The 16,239-nt window shown below is 41.1% G+C and overlaps 2 protein-coding genes across 4 annotated transcripts in view; one reads left to right on the top strand and one right to left on the bottom strand.

Moving 5' to 3' along the window:
* ANO10 (anoctamin 10) overlaps nucleotides 1-5,052 on the top strand; it is a 138,553-nt gene extending 133,501 nt beyond the window's left edge. For all 3 annotated transcript variants that reach the window (XM_026842324.1, XM_026842323.1, XM_026842325.1), the window contains one exon: nucleotides 4,169-5,052. In XM_026842324.1, the coding sequence (XP_026698125.1) occupies nucleotides 4,169-4,204 (36 nt within the window). In that variant the 3' untranslated portion in view covers nucleotides 4,205-5,052. The remainder of the gene's footprint in view (nucleotides 1-4,168) is intronic.
* A 5,790-nt stretch (nucleotides 5,053-10,842) lies between these two features.
* Nucleotides 10,843-16,239, bottom strand: part of SNRK (SNF related kinase) — a 29,176-nt gene continuing 23,779 nt past the window's right edge. The window contains exon 6 of the mRNA XM_026842356.1: nucleotides 10,843-14,723. Coding sequence (XP_026698157.1) covers nucleotides 13,505-14,723 — 1,219 coding nt within the window. The 3' untranslated portion in view covers nucleotides 10,843-13,504. The remainder of the gene's footprint in view (nucleotides 14,724-16,239) is intronic.

Genomic DNA, 16,239 nt, shown 5'->3' with positions numbered 1-16,239 from the left:
TAGTCGAGGTCTCTGGTGGTACTGTGTATTTCTGTTAGTTTGTGTTTGTAGCTTTTTCTTTTACTTGCATATATTAAGTAGTATTAATCGCAGCACTAAATCATGATATCAGACTTCCATAGACCCTCTAACTGGAGAGTTACCAGTCGTTTATAACTGTACTAAAATCTGTGTTTCTGGTTGTGAACACAAAAGGTAAGTAGCCTAATTTCCAGGCTTGGTATACAACTGTATTTGTAGTGTGAAGTATCCGTTATGTTTTATTAAAGTGCTTTCAGAAAACTTAATGTTGAAATGTAGTAAAATCTAATTAATTGGTAATGCCTATTTGTAAACCACATTGAAGAATTTTTACTATTTCTGTTGAAAGTACTGTCTAATTATATTGTGTGCTTTACAAAGAAATAAACTTAATAAAATGGAAATAGCAAATCTATTGAATTACAGCAGATAAATATTTAGAGCAATCCCTAACAGCAGAATGTTAGAATAAACTACACTGTAGCCCTGCTACAATGAACTAATATTAATTTAAACATATGCTTCATGTATATATGGCATGCATAGACTGCTGTTGCTAAGTGTGCTGCGTAAAGCAGCCCACTAAAGTGGTGCAGCCACACAGTGAGAGAGAGGTGGTGCTGAGAGCTGTGCAGAGCCAGGCCTAGCTTGCTAGGGAGCAGGACTGGGTCATCAGTTTTCATGCACCAGCCACCTGTTTTGCAAAACAGAAGCATAAACCTTTCACTAGCAATTCTCAGTTGATAATGAATTGTTTCTTGAGCCAACTCATTGCCGAATTATGCCTTTGGTTAGTTTACAGAGGCTTTTAATACCCCTCAACTGAGCATTGTTTTTCTTTGTCATTATGTATCCAGTAGGTTTGAAAAGTAGATTGAAAAGTTTTTAATACCTCTTTTTTTATATATTTTTAAAATACTACTTAAAACTTACAAAGAAATGCCTCTATGATGAAGATTAGTTGACTGGGTCCCACCTGTATGTCAATTAGCCTGTTGGGGCCATCAGAGGAAAGGTAATCTTAAAATGTACCTTGTCAGTTCCCTTTCTCTGTATCAGAAGAAAAATATACTCCCTTTCCCATTTGTTGTCCTAGAGAAATATTTTCTCAGTAAAAAGGAACATTTCCTTTCACAGTAAAAGATAATTTAAAAATTCTTCAACCTGAACCTGGAAAAGAATTTCACTGTCTAATGGTGCCACTACTCGTTGCTTGCCGAATTGATAGCTCTTAGGGGAGCTTGGTGCTGCCAGGTACTGCAAAATATGTTTTGGTATTAGAAATTATAAAAAAGAAATGAAACAAGCAGCTCTTGGGGTTCTCACGTTGCTTATGATTCATTTCCAGAAATATGTGAGTGACTGCATTTGAACTGGTTTTGCCCAGGCTGTGTGTGCCGTGGCGATTTTAAGAGGTTTTTCTACTCACTGGCCCACTGAAGACGCTGTGAAATTTGTTTGTTCATCATATATTTTAGATATAGTAGCATAAAATTGCCAGCATAAGAGAATACTAGCATAAGATTAGCTCAGTTAAGAGTGCCTTCAAAAAGAAATGACAGTAGTACCACTTGTATAGAATATTTTGACAGATTACTATCTAGTCATAATTATTAGTCATGTGCTTGGTTTTCTTCCAGACTTTGGCAAGCCCTGCAGAAATCAGAGAATAAAAATACCTTTCTAGTTTTCTACCTTCCTCATCAATCCCTGTGTAGTTACAACAGTGCTCAGAATTTAAGAAAATCATACTAAAATGTGAGAATCGGGTTTGAATTTGATGAATCATGAACTGAATTAAATTGCTGTCTTCTGTATCTTTTTAATATTTTTACAGTAGGGGTAGAGGTCACTTTAAGATGCTGTAGTTTTATACAGACATTTAAATAAGCGAATCAGGATGCAGAAGAGGAATCTGTATTTCAGCATTTAGCTGTGGCTTTTTTCTGCACTGTTGCTATGGAGAAGCATATAAATATTTGTATCACAAACTAATTTTACTTCCCTCGTAGATGGCATGGAAATACAGATAAAAATGGTAAAGAAGAGTTATTGTAGGTGGGTTTGATCATGCAGAGTAATGTTTTGGAATGAGCTCAGGCACAGACTAGCGGCAAAGGGAAGTTAGAAGGTGCTGTGTTAAAGCAATCTGACATCTTGATGTTAAGGGATGGAAATTGAATAGAAGTGTCCACTGTACTTGCAGTTTCCTCTTTTCCATTTTTTTTTATAGCATTATTACATATTTGTCTTTTTAATAGTTCGTACGTACTAGGCCATTTGTATAAAATCAAGTACAAGCATGAAAGAAAGAACTTTAACTCAGAAGCACATGTCCAGCCACCACTGAGTGGATGATACAGAAACTACACAGCTGCTTAGGAGTTAGAAGCTGCATAAATAATTTCTTCTTATATTCACTCACATTTTTTCCTGTCCACACATTTTTTTTTCTTTCTTTGTCTGCCAAATTGCCACAAAGGAGGCTGTCGTGCTAGACACTAGCCTATGGCCTCCTGAATTCCAGCAGTGCTGTGCATCTCCTTGCCTTTGCTCCTCACCCTGTCCTCTGGGCTGGTCTCCATCTAGTTTGCTTCCTTTGACTGTTGTGTCTCAGTCTCTTTGGGGAGTTAAGTCACTCTTAGTGATTATTTCTTAGTATATCAGGGTGTTTTTCAGCCTTCTAGATGTTGCCAGACTCTTAGTTGATAACCCCAGGTGATGGGCGAGAGGTGCCTTTGGCACAATTTAAACTCTGCTCATTGCCTCTGTAAATTCTATATTATGAAACATCCTCTTTAACAAGAAGCTTCGGAGTGGCTCTGGTTGCTCTTACTCAGCAGATATTTTTGCCACTTGCAATTGTTATTCTCGTTTCACATTGAGATCTCTCTGGTGATGTCCTAAGATAATGAAAACAAAAACGGTTAACAACAGGATTGGAAATAACACATGTCACCATAGCAGGCTGCTACCTCTTCCTTATATTACAGGATGTTTTTGTTCAATTCAACAGGAAAAAAAAAAAAAGGGTAATACAGAAATACTGAATACAGTTACAGCTTAACGTTCATTGACCTTTTAAGAATCCTTTAAAATGTAAATATTTAAGGCTAAATGTAAATATTTAAGGCTAAATGACTTTTATGAGTTTTCTAAAAATAAAAAAACCACCCTCTACAGTATTGAAGACTTTGCAGTGAACTAAAATTTTACATCTGTAAAGAATGTACCTTAAAAATTGCATACCACATGGCCAGTAGGCAGATTAGCCCACTGACTAAACAAATTGCATTTGTGTCTTCGGAATGAATATCTGCTATAACAAGGAATATTTTTTTCTTTAATTCCCTTTGTGTCTGAGATTCTGATATCCTAGTCCTTCACTGAGGTGAGCATTCTGCTTATCTGAAGTTTATCTCGGAGAGTTATCATGTATTTTAATAAACAAACAAGTCTTCTGCGATTCAGAGATAAGCATTCTGAATTCCAGTCTGGTATCGATGTAAGAGCAGATTTCTGGTGGAGTCCATCAGCTGAACCCATCTGTGCTTGCTGCCATTGGTTTAGGTAACAGCCAGTGCTGCCCAAGAAGAGCTAAAGCGGCTGCCAGTGACCCTGCACGCAGGTGTCACCAGGGTTAGGGGCTGGGGATTTCCAGGCGCAGCGGTGGCGATGCCGGCTCTCACAGCGCGCGGCCATGAGCACAGCTATTGCCTGGGAGTGCCAGAAGACAGTTCCAGTACAACAGTCATTTCCCCTGGCTTTTTGTTTGGTTGTTCTTACAGCAGTTCCCCCTGTCATAAGTCTGAAGGAGAAGGTTTTTTCCTGTGTCTGTTAGGCCCGGTAATTTCAGCGTAAGGCATTATTCATCACGAAAAGAATTAATTAACATACAAATTGCATCATAATTTGCTGAGTCTTCCGGTGGGAAAAGCAATACTTCTGTTAAAATTGTGTCGTTTGTAAAAGACAGGAATAACGGACTTGCGTTTTTAACTACCAAAGCTCGAGTTAATTTTTTGTGTGTGGTTTTATTATCCAATTGGATTCAGAAGTGTCCTGCTTTCATATTTTGCTGTGTTGTGTAATTCGTCATGCCATTGCTGCACTTAGCATACCTTTTCTTTTTCCCCTTCTCTCACAGCAAATGAAGCTTGCGGCTGAATCACTGAAGGAATAAACATCAAGGAAGGAGGATGACTAAAGCAGTCACATGTGGATGTGGGCACTTCTTGAGCGTTTGTTTATGATGATGTGTAGCTCTCAGATTGTGCACTTTACCATCTATTCAGTAGGTGGCACCTACTTATATGATACTTGGTAAATAATCTTTGCCTGACACTGTAAAAAAAATTTTTTTCTCCTGCTCTCTTTGTTTCTTATATGCAACCTTTGTGAATTTAACAGCAAATAAAGCACTACAGCTTATGCTAGGTCTGGTTGAAATCTGGCAAGCTCGCTGTGCTTCACGTGATTGAAAACAGATCCTGTGAGTAAGCATCTAGAAGCCAACTAGAGTTTTCAGCTGCAGCTTTGTAAAAGAAAAAAATAAAAGTAGACAAGTATTTAATTCACAGTGTACTGTCCCTTTGGGGTTATTGCCCCGTTTGTTCATTTATTATAATAGCTAAGAGATCCTGTATGATTTCAAAGACTTGCTTATTAGCTACTGTTTGCACATAGCAAATTAACTTAAATATTTTATACATTGCATAATGAAATATATAATTGTTCCCTGTATGATATGAGAAATATTTGAACATAAATACTATAAAGTATGCATTATATACTCCTCTGTGCTAGTTATCTAAATAAACCCCAGTTCACATCTTTTCAAAAGCTGGTTAAAAAGCATTCAGCAGGAAACAGATTGCTGATCAGTAATTTATGAAGTGTATTTATTTTTTAATTTACACTAGATTTTGGTGTTACTTCCCTGGATCTTGAACTGCAGTATCCTGTGAATGGATCTTCTGGTTAAATGAACTGATAGTAACAGATCAATTAAACTTGATACTTGATATACCAGTACTTGTGTCTGTAGTGAATATCTGATCTTTTTCTTGCATTTCACAGAATGGTAATTTTCCTAATGTTTCATTATTTTCTGACAGTAATAGCACCAAAATTTACAGCGTTTGCTCCTGTGACCTTGAGACAGTTTATTTTCTCCTGCTTTGACCTTCATCTTTGATAGATGTAACTTACCTGTATGTGATACTTTTGGAATCCTGATGGGAAAAATCTGCTGTTAAAATAATTAAGGTGTTTGCCTACTTTGCATTTTTCAGATTTCTGCCACAGGGGCCCCACAGCAGTGTAACATAACTAAGCCAAAATAATGTATTCTGTCTGGAATTTAAAATTAGCATTTCTCAAACTCTGCAAGCGTGACCCAGTAAGAAACAGCTCTGTTCCCTTGGGAAGAGGAGCAAAACCGTGCTGCAGCTGCTGTCTCTGTTCTTGCTTCTCCCACTGTGCATCCCCCACGCTGCTGCTATTTCAGGGGTATCTCAGGGGCTGCTGCCATTTCACAGCCTGTTCCTGAAGCCGTGGAAGGAAGGGTTGTGGCTGCACAGGCTCTGCCCTGAGCAACCAGCAGGCATCTCTGAGGGGAGCATGTCTCCCACCCTGTAGCAATCCCCAAACTGCAGCTTTTTTTGAGGGGGGGGCAGCGTGTTTTCCATTAAAGCTCCCCAGGTTTGCAGTTTATTGTCCACTTCGATCTGAAGTAGCTCACGTTTGTTCAGGTTTCACTCATGCTGACTGTCAGTGTTTTTGAGTGAACAGTTCAGGAGAAGAAAAATCTGTGGGCTGGGTTCCTGGTGGAATATGTTTTTCTAAGCTTGTCATAGCCATTTTGAAGGGATTCTGCTGATCTGCTTTTTAGTGCTGGTTTATGAGCATAAAGTTGGTGTGTTTTGCTGATGACAACTCTACCAGGTGTCTGGAATGACTTTCTAAGATGGGTTAGAAAAGGCATCAAGTTGTGTCTCAACTGTGATCATGTGAAAAAAATAAGGAGACTGCTGCAAAACTGACTTTGTGGTTGTCCTTGTGGTCCTTCCATTCTCCTGTTTTCTATAGGCTAACAGGAAAATCTCTAGTAAGGTTTAAGTACCTGGTGACCTAAGTAACATCAGCTGTTGCCCTTGCCTGGGCAAATCCCTTTACTTCTGCTGAGTTTTCTTATCTATAAACAGGGATAATACTGACCTTTAGGTGGATTCTCCACCTAAAGCTAGTAGGTCTGGAGGAATTGTGACCTTCCATAGTGTGAGTGAGAGAGAAATATGGAAATCCTTTATTTTATAGGGATTAGAGTTTGTTCTACATACTGAAAGAACTCATTTGAGCACCACAGCTGCTACCCAGTCATGAGAAGGTTTTTCTGTCCTAACAGCATACACTTTAGCTTGCTGAGAAATGGTACCTGTAAGGGTACCAAGTAATATTTTGTCACTGAACTGAAATTTAACTCCTATTTCTCTGTAGGCTGTACCAGGGGTTTGCTGTGTTTCATACTGTTTGATATGGGGTTTTGGTTTGTGGTTTTGGGGATTTTTACATTCATAATGTCATCTGGTTTTGCATTTGAGAGGAAAAAATGTTTCTGTCTTTCTGAAAAAATGTGTCTTTTTTGCTATAGGTGCATTTGTAAAAATGGTGGAATGCTAGGATTGAAATTTACTGACAAAAATCTGTCAGATGTAAATGTTAGAAAGAATAAATATTTACCAGTAACTGCCACTCGCAAGATATGTAATCTGTACATCTGTTTCTAGGCTGGGTAACTGTGTCCCCAGGAGTGGAGACTTTTACTTTCCCATCATGCTCAGGCCATTCCCTGGTGCAGAGCTGATGCATGAGGCTACAGGTCTGGTTTTCTCAGCGTGCAACAGAAAAGGGCACACTGGGGGAAAGGGGAGCATGCACTGAATTGAAAGGAGACGAAGCCACCTTGGTCAGAGGTGTCTGGTTCCTGGTAAGCGTCTTCTGTGGTCTGCCTTGGGGCCATCAAGCAGTCTCCGTACAGCGATAGCTGAAGCTCAGGCCCTTTATGCAAATAGTGGTGGGTTCATGCAGAGATTGTGGAAAGCGTGAGTGGGCTGGGAGCGGCTGCCTCGGGGCAGGGCAGGGCCCACCTGATGTGCTGGTGTGGGTCATGGTGGGTGGTGATGGTCAGGGCACAGTCTGTTACCCACCTGGAGCTGGAGACACCCTGCAGAGGCAGCCTTGGCTCTGGAGTGCAGGCAGCAGATTGGGTGTGAGGCAGGTCTAATGCCTTCGTCTAAGAAAGAAAACAAGTTCATCTCTGGTCTCAAGCTTTAGCAAGAAACCTAGGATGAGTCTGGAGGCATCCTGTTTGGGAAAACGACTGTGTGGGAGCAGCCTGTACCTATTCATAAGGCTTGAATTTGACATGGCTCTTTAGCAGCAGCAGTAACAGCTAAGAAAGCTGTTTTTAAGGAAAAGGGCAGTCAAATAATACAGAAGTTCTCTCATCATGTACGTTGTTGGCCACAGGTCTAATGGAATGGCCCAGAGAGATCTGCTGACTCGTGATCACTGCTGTACTTGCTGGACTGCAGCACCTCCTGTGAACTTGAGGACAGTGGAAAACACTGGCATTGTTACATGAGGAAGGGTTCCTCTGGAAGCAGGCAAGCAATTCTGAGTATTTTAGCCTACCTTGACCTGAGGGAATCGATATTAAACCTCATTCAGAGAGACTTGCACCAACTGAGAGGTTACTTCCTTATTCAAATAAGCAAAGCCAGGGGGAACCACGCCTGCTGCTGCCATGTGCTTTCTTCAGGAAAGCTCTCCCTTGCCTCATCCAAGAGTTGGAGGGGTGAGTGCCAGCATCAGGCTGGAGCTGACAGCAGAGCCTTGTGACTAACCTGTCAGCCCTGACGGCTGATGCCTGTAGGGATCTCTCTGCACCCTGCTGCTTGGTATAAAACAGTGGTGATGGCATCTGTCATCATGGGTGTGATGAGGAGGGTGATCTGGGCACGGTGTAAGAGCTCACCAGCCCTTCTGCCAGCTCCAGTCTGCAGTGCTGAGCTGAACCGCTCCCAGGCCTTGGGCACTCAAGCTGAGTGCATGGGGCACACAGAGAAACACAGATCCTTCCCTCCTGCCTCCCCCAACCCTGCATTTCTCAAGAGAAAGGAGTGAAAGAGAAGAAAGGGGAAGGTATTACACAAGGGTTTTCTGAAATTAATTGCTTAAGGAGATCTGACGTGACATGTCTGAGCACCCAGTGAAGTCCCTACAGAAACCCCATCCTTTTCAAGTTCTCCAAAGTATCAAGCATACTTGCATTTTTCATACGGCATAATTCTTCTACCATCTGGGAGAGTAAATATTTTTTTTTCTTAGTGTAATAGACTGTACTGTGTAACTATTCAGAGTTTTTGACTTCTAGAAATTGATCACATTTGTGTGATTGATCACAAATACACACAGATAGGCCAAACTGAGTCAACTTGTTACAAGTCGTTACAGTTTGAAGCTAAAAACAACAACAAAAAAAATAGCTGGAGCCTCTGCTTCAAGAGGGGAGCAGGCTAAATCAGCTACACCACCATTACTCCAGAGAAGGGTGATCCAGCTGTCCCTTGAAACACTGCACCTATGTGACTTCAGTGAGGGAGCTGTGCTGGCTTCACTCAGTAGGCAACTAAACAAGTGAGTCACAATTATGCATTCCCAAGTACAGTCACATCAAGGTGTTATTACTGAAACACCTTTTATTGAAAGCAAGTCATAATCTGGAATTAGTGATAGACAGATCTGTTCTGATTTATCCACATAAACTTAGCCAGGGGAAAGGCTGTCGGGGTGGCTTGGTCGTCTCTAATGTTTGGGATGCTCCAGTTTGTTGTCAGCCAGCCATGCTGGGATTTCTCTACAACTGGCTAGCAACGTTTATTTGCTAATGAAAAATTAATTTAAAAAAAAATCTGACCAGCATGTTATTGCTTGTTGTCTTAAAAAAAAAAAGAGGGTAGTACAGGATGTGCTAGGCCTCTCCTTGCTCAGGCATGGTCAGAGCCCTGCACATTCCTTGGCTGCTCTGTGCCTGCTGCTGCTCCACCCTGGGCAGTCCCCAGGCAGGAGGCTCAGCAGGGAGGGCAGGGTCCCAGCTGCAAGGCCTGGGGGTTCAGCTCCGCCCAGCCAGCCAGCCATAAAGCACTTGTATGTTAATGGCAGATAATTACATAACCTGTTAAATGCCATTAATCCCGGTAAAGAAGTGTGCCAAATGCCCGGTGTCTGTTCCATCTTGGGCTGGCCGCAGCTTGTGTTCCATGAGCTGTTAAATCGCAAGCCCTGGGTAAACTAAGTCAGTACAGAGGAGCAGGTTGTGCTGAACTGCTCCAGCCAGGGGCCTCGGAGACATGGCTAAGGGCAAAGGGGTAACGCACAGGAGAGGCACCAGCAGTGCAGGCCCTGTACGGGAACAGGTGCTGGTGGGGCAGAAGCTGCTCCAGAAGTGCTGGCAGCGCTCCTACCCCCTCTCCAACTCCCACTGTACCTTAGAAAAAACACAGCAGGGAGAAGCAGCATCACTCTCCCAGCTACACGTTAGGGCACAGCAGTTTGTAAGCGATGACAGGGAGAGCACACGTCTGGATTTGAGCTTTGGTGTTTCAGTTGTTCTCTCCCTTCTGTACTGACACACTTTAATTTTAGACTAAATGTTCAGGAGCAGATGTTTTCCAGCACACGGCAGTCTAAACACGGCAACGTGGGGCAGAGCTGTAAAATGTACACTGTGAAGCACTTGCAGTAAATAAGTGGAATTAACTCCCAGGACGCTGTTACATGCGACAGCAGAAACAGAGCAGAGCCACATGCAGCCAGAGCTGGGCCTCACACTGTGGTTTCAGATCTGGGGTAGTTGGGGTGACAGAGGCTTTGTCCTATCCATTTCTGGGTGCAGTGAGCCTGCCCTGCTACTCACTTCTGATGCCTGTCAGTGATTTTTTTACTATTACCCATTTTACACTGCAAAGAATAGTACAGGATTAGGTCTGGACTAAAAATCAGTTGAAACTGGTGAAACCCACTCGCATACATCTTCACCAGAGGAAAAAAACAAACCACCAGTTTACACACCACCTGCACAGATTTGGCAAACTGGCACACAACCAATCACTGCATCTAACAAGAAAAACCTGTGATAAGTGAAGCCCCCAGCCTTCCCCACATGCACGTTAGGGCAGGGGCGGGCAGGTGTCCCTCCCGTGGCTGTACGGACACGCCTGTCCTGAGCAGAGTCTCACCCGGGTACACACAGAGCAGCTGCTATAACCGAGATTTTGAAACCCCTTGTGTTCTGCACCCCAGAGCCGCCAGAACAGCTCCGCTTTGGCTAAGCTGGGCAGCTGGGGCAAGTGCCTCCAGCACGTTCTCTAGCTGAACAGCAGCTTGTGAAGTTTGCTAAACCGTTTAAATCACTCTGAAGCTCTGCCTAAGAAACAGCAGCCTCAACACCTTTAAACAAAATGCCATTTTCACAGATGCCAACAGATGACAACTTTTGGGCCTGAATGAACAAGTTTAATCTACACAAGAGAATAACTGCAAGTTTGCAAGTTAACCTGCATCCACACACAAAGTTGTATTTTTTGAAGGCAACCAAGCTCACGCTTCCACTGCTTTCTGTTTTAATTCACTGCTCTCGGTGGATTCGACCAGCAAGTGCATCTCTGCAGGGTCTGGCCGCAGGGACATGGCCAGGAGCTTGTGGCACCCTTATACCGTCACCACCAGGAGGAACAAACTGCATTGACGTGCAAATCATAGGTTATGCATCAATCAAGGTATCACTTTTATTAACGGGATTTTCCATTTCTGTCGCACACCGTGAATGTTTATACAATGAAAAAGCCAAACATTGCTGGAAGCAATAAGATCAGCTGATACTTCTGTACCCTCTTAACACACACACACAGATTCTGTCTTGGTGAGAAATTTTTATATTTCTGTTCATTAATTCTGCTTATTTATACTGCTACTCTTAAAATTCTGTGTCAAGATTGTCACATCTTAAATACAGATTAAGTTGCTAGAGGTACATTATTTTTTTATATATATATTTATATACACACATACAGAAAAATACAAGACTAATTGTTTTTCCACAATATTTAATTTATACACTACTGTAACTATATGCAACTTTTAAAGACACGTTAAGGGGTACAAGAAACTGTTTACTTGCTCTAAATAGTTTGGTCCAATATTATCTTAATGTAGTGGTTATTCTCGCCCTTCCTTTTACGTGACAACATAATACAACATACGCCACATGCACAGTCATTCACCTATCAACAAATGGATAAAGGACACCACTCAGACTAACATTTGTACACCCAAAGGTTCAACCAACCACACACAACTATAAGGCTATAATACAACTATGCAGCATAAATGGTCAACACTGCTGTCCTAAAGTGAGCACCATATATACAGTCGTATATAAAAACATTGGAAACAAAATACACCTGGGGTTAGTTAAAAGGTGCCATTCCAAGGCTGTACATAATATCAGGAAAGAGTATTTACAATACTTGGAAAAAAAGCTGCAACAAATAAGTTTATTGCCAATGCCCTTTATAAACTCATCTCCTCCTCGGATGTTACGCTCACCGTCTGTGAACCACACATCTCATTTCTGGCCCTTGGTGCGATCCCTGCTCAAAAATTTCAAGCAAATATGTTCTATGGCTTCACCCACACATCTGTTCTTGTAGCTTTTCATTTATAAGTATCACACTGACTAAACTGCAACTAGAGTTGAAAACTTAAAGCAGCAAAACGCTTATCCTTTGCCTTGTTTAGGAAGCAGAATGCAAAAGCCCTGGCTAGGCCAGCCAGGGAGAATACCCCATGCGATTTAGACTCCCTTAATAAAGTCTGTTAGCGATCAAGAAGAGCTGTCATGAGCTGTAGAAGTTATGACCAAGCGTAACGCCGTTCTTTGGTGCTCTGCTCACTCTGCGGTGGACATGAAATGCGCTGTATTTGACCATTCTGCAAGTGTTACAAGATGCTCAACAGTGTAAACTCCTCTCAGACACCCAACGTCTGCCCAGGGCGCTGCTACATCATACCACCAGTTTCACTAGCATTGCTTAGAAGACCCAGTGCACAGCATGAAAAAATAAAACATTCTTGCCCTTCCCAAAACTAGGAATCTGCAATATATTTTATTCTAGATAATAAAATTCCACAAAGTTAATTCATCTGGTCAAAAGTATCCTTTTGTACAGAAATACTCTAAATCAAGACCTTGCCATGGCAATGGGAAACCTGACAGAAAGGCTAAGAGCTGTAAAATAAATACTTTCCTATATGCTATTTTAAACTGACTTTATGAGAAAGCATTGTTACTGAGGAAAAATAAGTGATGTACATGTGGGGAACAGCAGTATTTTAAGTCTTAACAGAGTAATAATGAGAAAAAAAAAAAGTAAATGACAGTAACAATTTCAATTTCAATCCAATTACCTAAAGGTTTTCCATCCCTTATTGCCTTTTGAACTCTCAGGGAGGGGAGGACAGGACAGGGGAGAAGGCTTACAAGGTAAAAACCTAAAATATTAAGTGTCATGATATACTAATAACAAAAGTAATTCATACAAATACTTTATTTTCAATTAGCATGTAAAAACTCAGAAGTAGACTTAATAATTTACCTTTGTTATATTAAAAAAGAAGATTGTCTGCTTGTAATATTAACACATTTCTATGGGAGAAAGCTGCCTTACAAATCTACGTGCCTTTTTTTTTTTTTTCCTAAAGAAAACTGCCTCTAGCAAAACAAGATCTTTTCAGTTTGATTTCTGAGCCACAACTTTATCCATATTATAGCTTAAGACAAATAGGTGTGGGTTTAAAAATCATATTTCAAGATCACTAATTTTCAGTGCATCTTTGCTTTGTACAAGCCTTGGAACATCTGAAAGCTCCCTGAAGAGTTTTCAGCATCAAAACATTATTGCTTTGGTTCTGTTTCAGACACATAGAAGTATGCCACATATCACATATTTTCGTTATCACAGAAGGTCAGAACAAGAATTAACATTTCACAAGCAAACAAAAGCTGCTCTCTCTAGTTTAAGTGCAGAACATGACACTTCTAAGTGCTCCATTTACATTAGGATCCAGATATTTATTTTAATTTAATCCAGATCTTCCATAGTAAAATTATAAATGTAAAAATTACACAATAAAATATTCTGTTTTGTTGAAAAAGAAAAACATATCAGCTAGCAGCATGCAAAGACCATGCACTGTCATATCATCGAGCAAACACAAAATTAAAGTGTAATAAATAACTGCTCAAAGCCCACTTAAAAATCTTAAGACAACGTAAGGGGGTCCGTGACAAGGTGTTCACAGCTCTGAACAGGAAGAATGATGCTGTCAAGTAGATCGAGCTATTAAAGTCAGGTCATTGTCAAATGACATGACAACAACTGGTTTGACTGGAGGTACACAGCAGCCCCTCCTTTGGGTTCCGCTGAATATTCACAGATATCGTCTTTTCACAGAGAGGTAGTTGTAGCACATTGTTTTTCAAGTTCCTGTTCTTTATCCGTTCCAATTCATTTGCAGTGTCTGACATTTGGTCAGAAAAAAATTTTAGGCTGCCCAACGATGAAGCCTGGTTTGTGCCTCCGCTGGAACTTATACACATTTTCCATGTTGATTTCTCCTGTACTTTTACACTGGAAAAGGACAGATTGTTTTGAGGATCAATAATGTATTTAGTGCTGCCATGAATCTGCGAACCTAGGCAAAGGCTCATTAACTTCAGGCTTTCCACCAGTTCCCCTGCACTTCTAGACGACAGCTGCATTGAGTTCCCAGATCCGGCACATCTCCGAGTGGAACCTGACGTGTTGTTGGTGCTACCGCTCGAGCTGCCGGAGGGGCTGCCCCCACCTTTGCTGTTATCGCCTGGGCTCGTTTTGTCTACCCCTCCGTTCCCGTTACTTGGTTTGCTTTGTCCACCACCATCTCCTTGGCTGCCAGGTGGCCCTTCACTACTATCCCGCCGGTGCCAGGAGTAAGTAAACCCGCTATCTTTGTCTAGGCGTCTCCTACTTTCCGAGTCATCATCGCTTGTTTCTGAGCTACTGCAACTGGAGCCCCGTCCCTGGCTTTTCCGCCTGTGGTAGCGTTTATGCACTGTGCTAGGTGAAGCGATGTTCATTTTTAACCTGCTGAGCTTTGGGGGTAAGTTCTCATCCATGTCAAACTCGTCGTCTGACTCACCCTCCTCAAAGATTTGATTGAGGACTGGTGCACTCTTCCTTGAAGTAAGACGATTTGTAACTGAAGGCTTACGGCGCAGAACAACTTGAGTAGACAGAGAAATAGGCTTCTTATCTTCTTCATCCTCCTCTTCATCTTCTTCTACTCTGAACAAGCACTTCCGGCCACTCGTAGTGGGTTTTAAGCTCACTGACGGGACTGCTGAAAGCGCTGGTCCAGCTAATTCAGGGATATCTTCCTTCTTGGCTGAATCGCCAAGGGCCTTGCTTCTGTGGCCATTGAGGACATTCTCAGCTGTGCGAGCTGGTGACTGAGGAACAGTTGCATGAGAGAGAGGAGAAGCTGTAAGGTCATCCTCCAGATCTTGGGGTACATCGATTTTTGTTGGCCACGACTGCCTACATAAACAATTATAAAAGATAAAAGAAAGTTGAATTTTCAGCATTTTAGAAAGTATAAGACGACGTAAGAACTGCACAAGAGAAGCACAAGTGCTGCTACACAAACTGGCTTGATGAGTGGCATGTTTGTAAATAACAGTACTGAGCAAGGGAGGAAAAGGAAACACTCAAGAGAATGTGTATTCCTTTAAAAATGTTATTTGAAAGGAATATCATATATACAAAAGTACAGTTTAGAAATTGTGTTGGTTACTGTCAAATGAAATCTTAAGATTTCACTGCTCTCAGAAACTGAATTAAGCAATAAAAAGCTTTAAATAACTCTCTCTCAAAAGAAAATAACCTGAAGTAGGTATAGAACCACCAGTACCTAGCAGAAGATATGAATCAAGCACAACTTAAATAAGGTAGTATTGTGAACTACTCTTAATCTGAAGCTTCTGCTATTTTTTTCCCCACCAGTATTCTTAATATAAAAATTAGGTTAGAATTAACAGGAGTGAGACTGAAAAGCTGAGTCAGAAGAAACATTCTCTCATTTTCAGTAAGTCTCATTCAGACCAAGCTCTAATCTACAAAAATCCCCTTTAATTTTAAACTCACATGAATCGAGAACATACATTTATTTATCCTTAGTTGAGCAACTGGAATAATACAGCTGCATGAGTTCAGGACTCAAGCTGCTTAAGAATCTGACACTGGAATAAACTGTATGTCCAAGTTCAAACTGCATGACTGTTCAAGCATTAGCAAACATCAAAATGAAAGTAACACTTGAGTGTAACTCCGTTGTACAGTTAGCAGCTGATGTCTTATCTCCATTATCTAAGGCTAGTATCTAATGATCTATATTTTACTTTAAATCCTAATATATATATATATATATTGTAATTTTGCCATAATGTATACAGAATAAATCAAGAATGAAGACTGTCAGTCCTTCCTGTCTCTTTGTATTTCGAAAGCCTAATCCAGAAGACCAACACCTACAGACCAACAGCGTAACACTGAGTAATTCTTCAAATGCCTCATTCAGCATAAGCCCCACATTTCTTGTGGAGACCAAGAAATTGTTCTAACCTCTCAAACTAAGAATTACCTTTAAGTTAAACAACTGGCAAGCTTTTTAAACTTTACATAACTAAAATACTCCAGCATATTGCATGAAAAGCTGTAGTAGAGACCTCTGCTCACATATGGATAGCATATTACAAGACATTCCCAACGGTGTTTTGGGTGTACCAAAAGAAAGGGCCGCATGACTTAGTAGCCCAGTTTAGAAGCAAAGTGAAGGAGGAAAGCAAGGAGGGATTCAGGAGAGGAAGCAGAGAACGTTTTACACCAAGTGTGACCCCACATATGGACAGCCTGCATATGAACACAGAAGGCTTATACCAGCTTCCTCATCTGCTGTGTTAAGAGGTCAAGCTGAATAGAAAAGGAAAACTCAGACACCTCTTTGCTATTCCTATTCTAAATGTGCTCTTTTAAAGTGTTTAAAGTGAATAGAAGC

The sequence above is a fragment of the Athene cunicularia genome (assembly GCF_003259725.1).
Source record: "Athene cunicularia isolate RWA chromosome 2 unlocalized genomic scaffold, athCun1 chr2_part1, whole genome shotgun sequence".
Classification (NCBI taxonomy): Eukaryota; Metazoa; Chordata; class Aves; order Strigiformes; family Strigidae; genus Athene; species Athene cunicularia.
The sequence above is the reverse complement of the archived record's forward strand: the minus strand, read 5'-3'. Positions and strand labels throughout refer to the sequence as shown.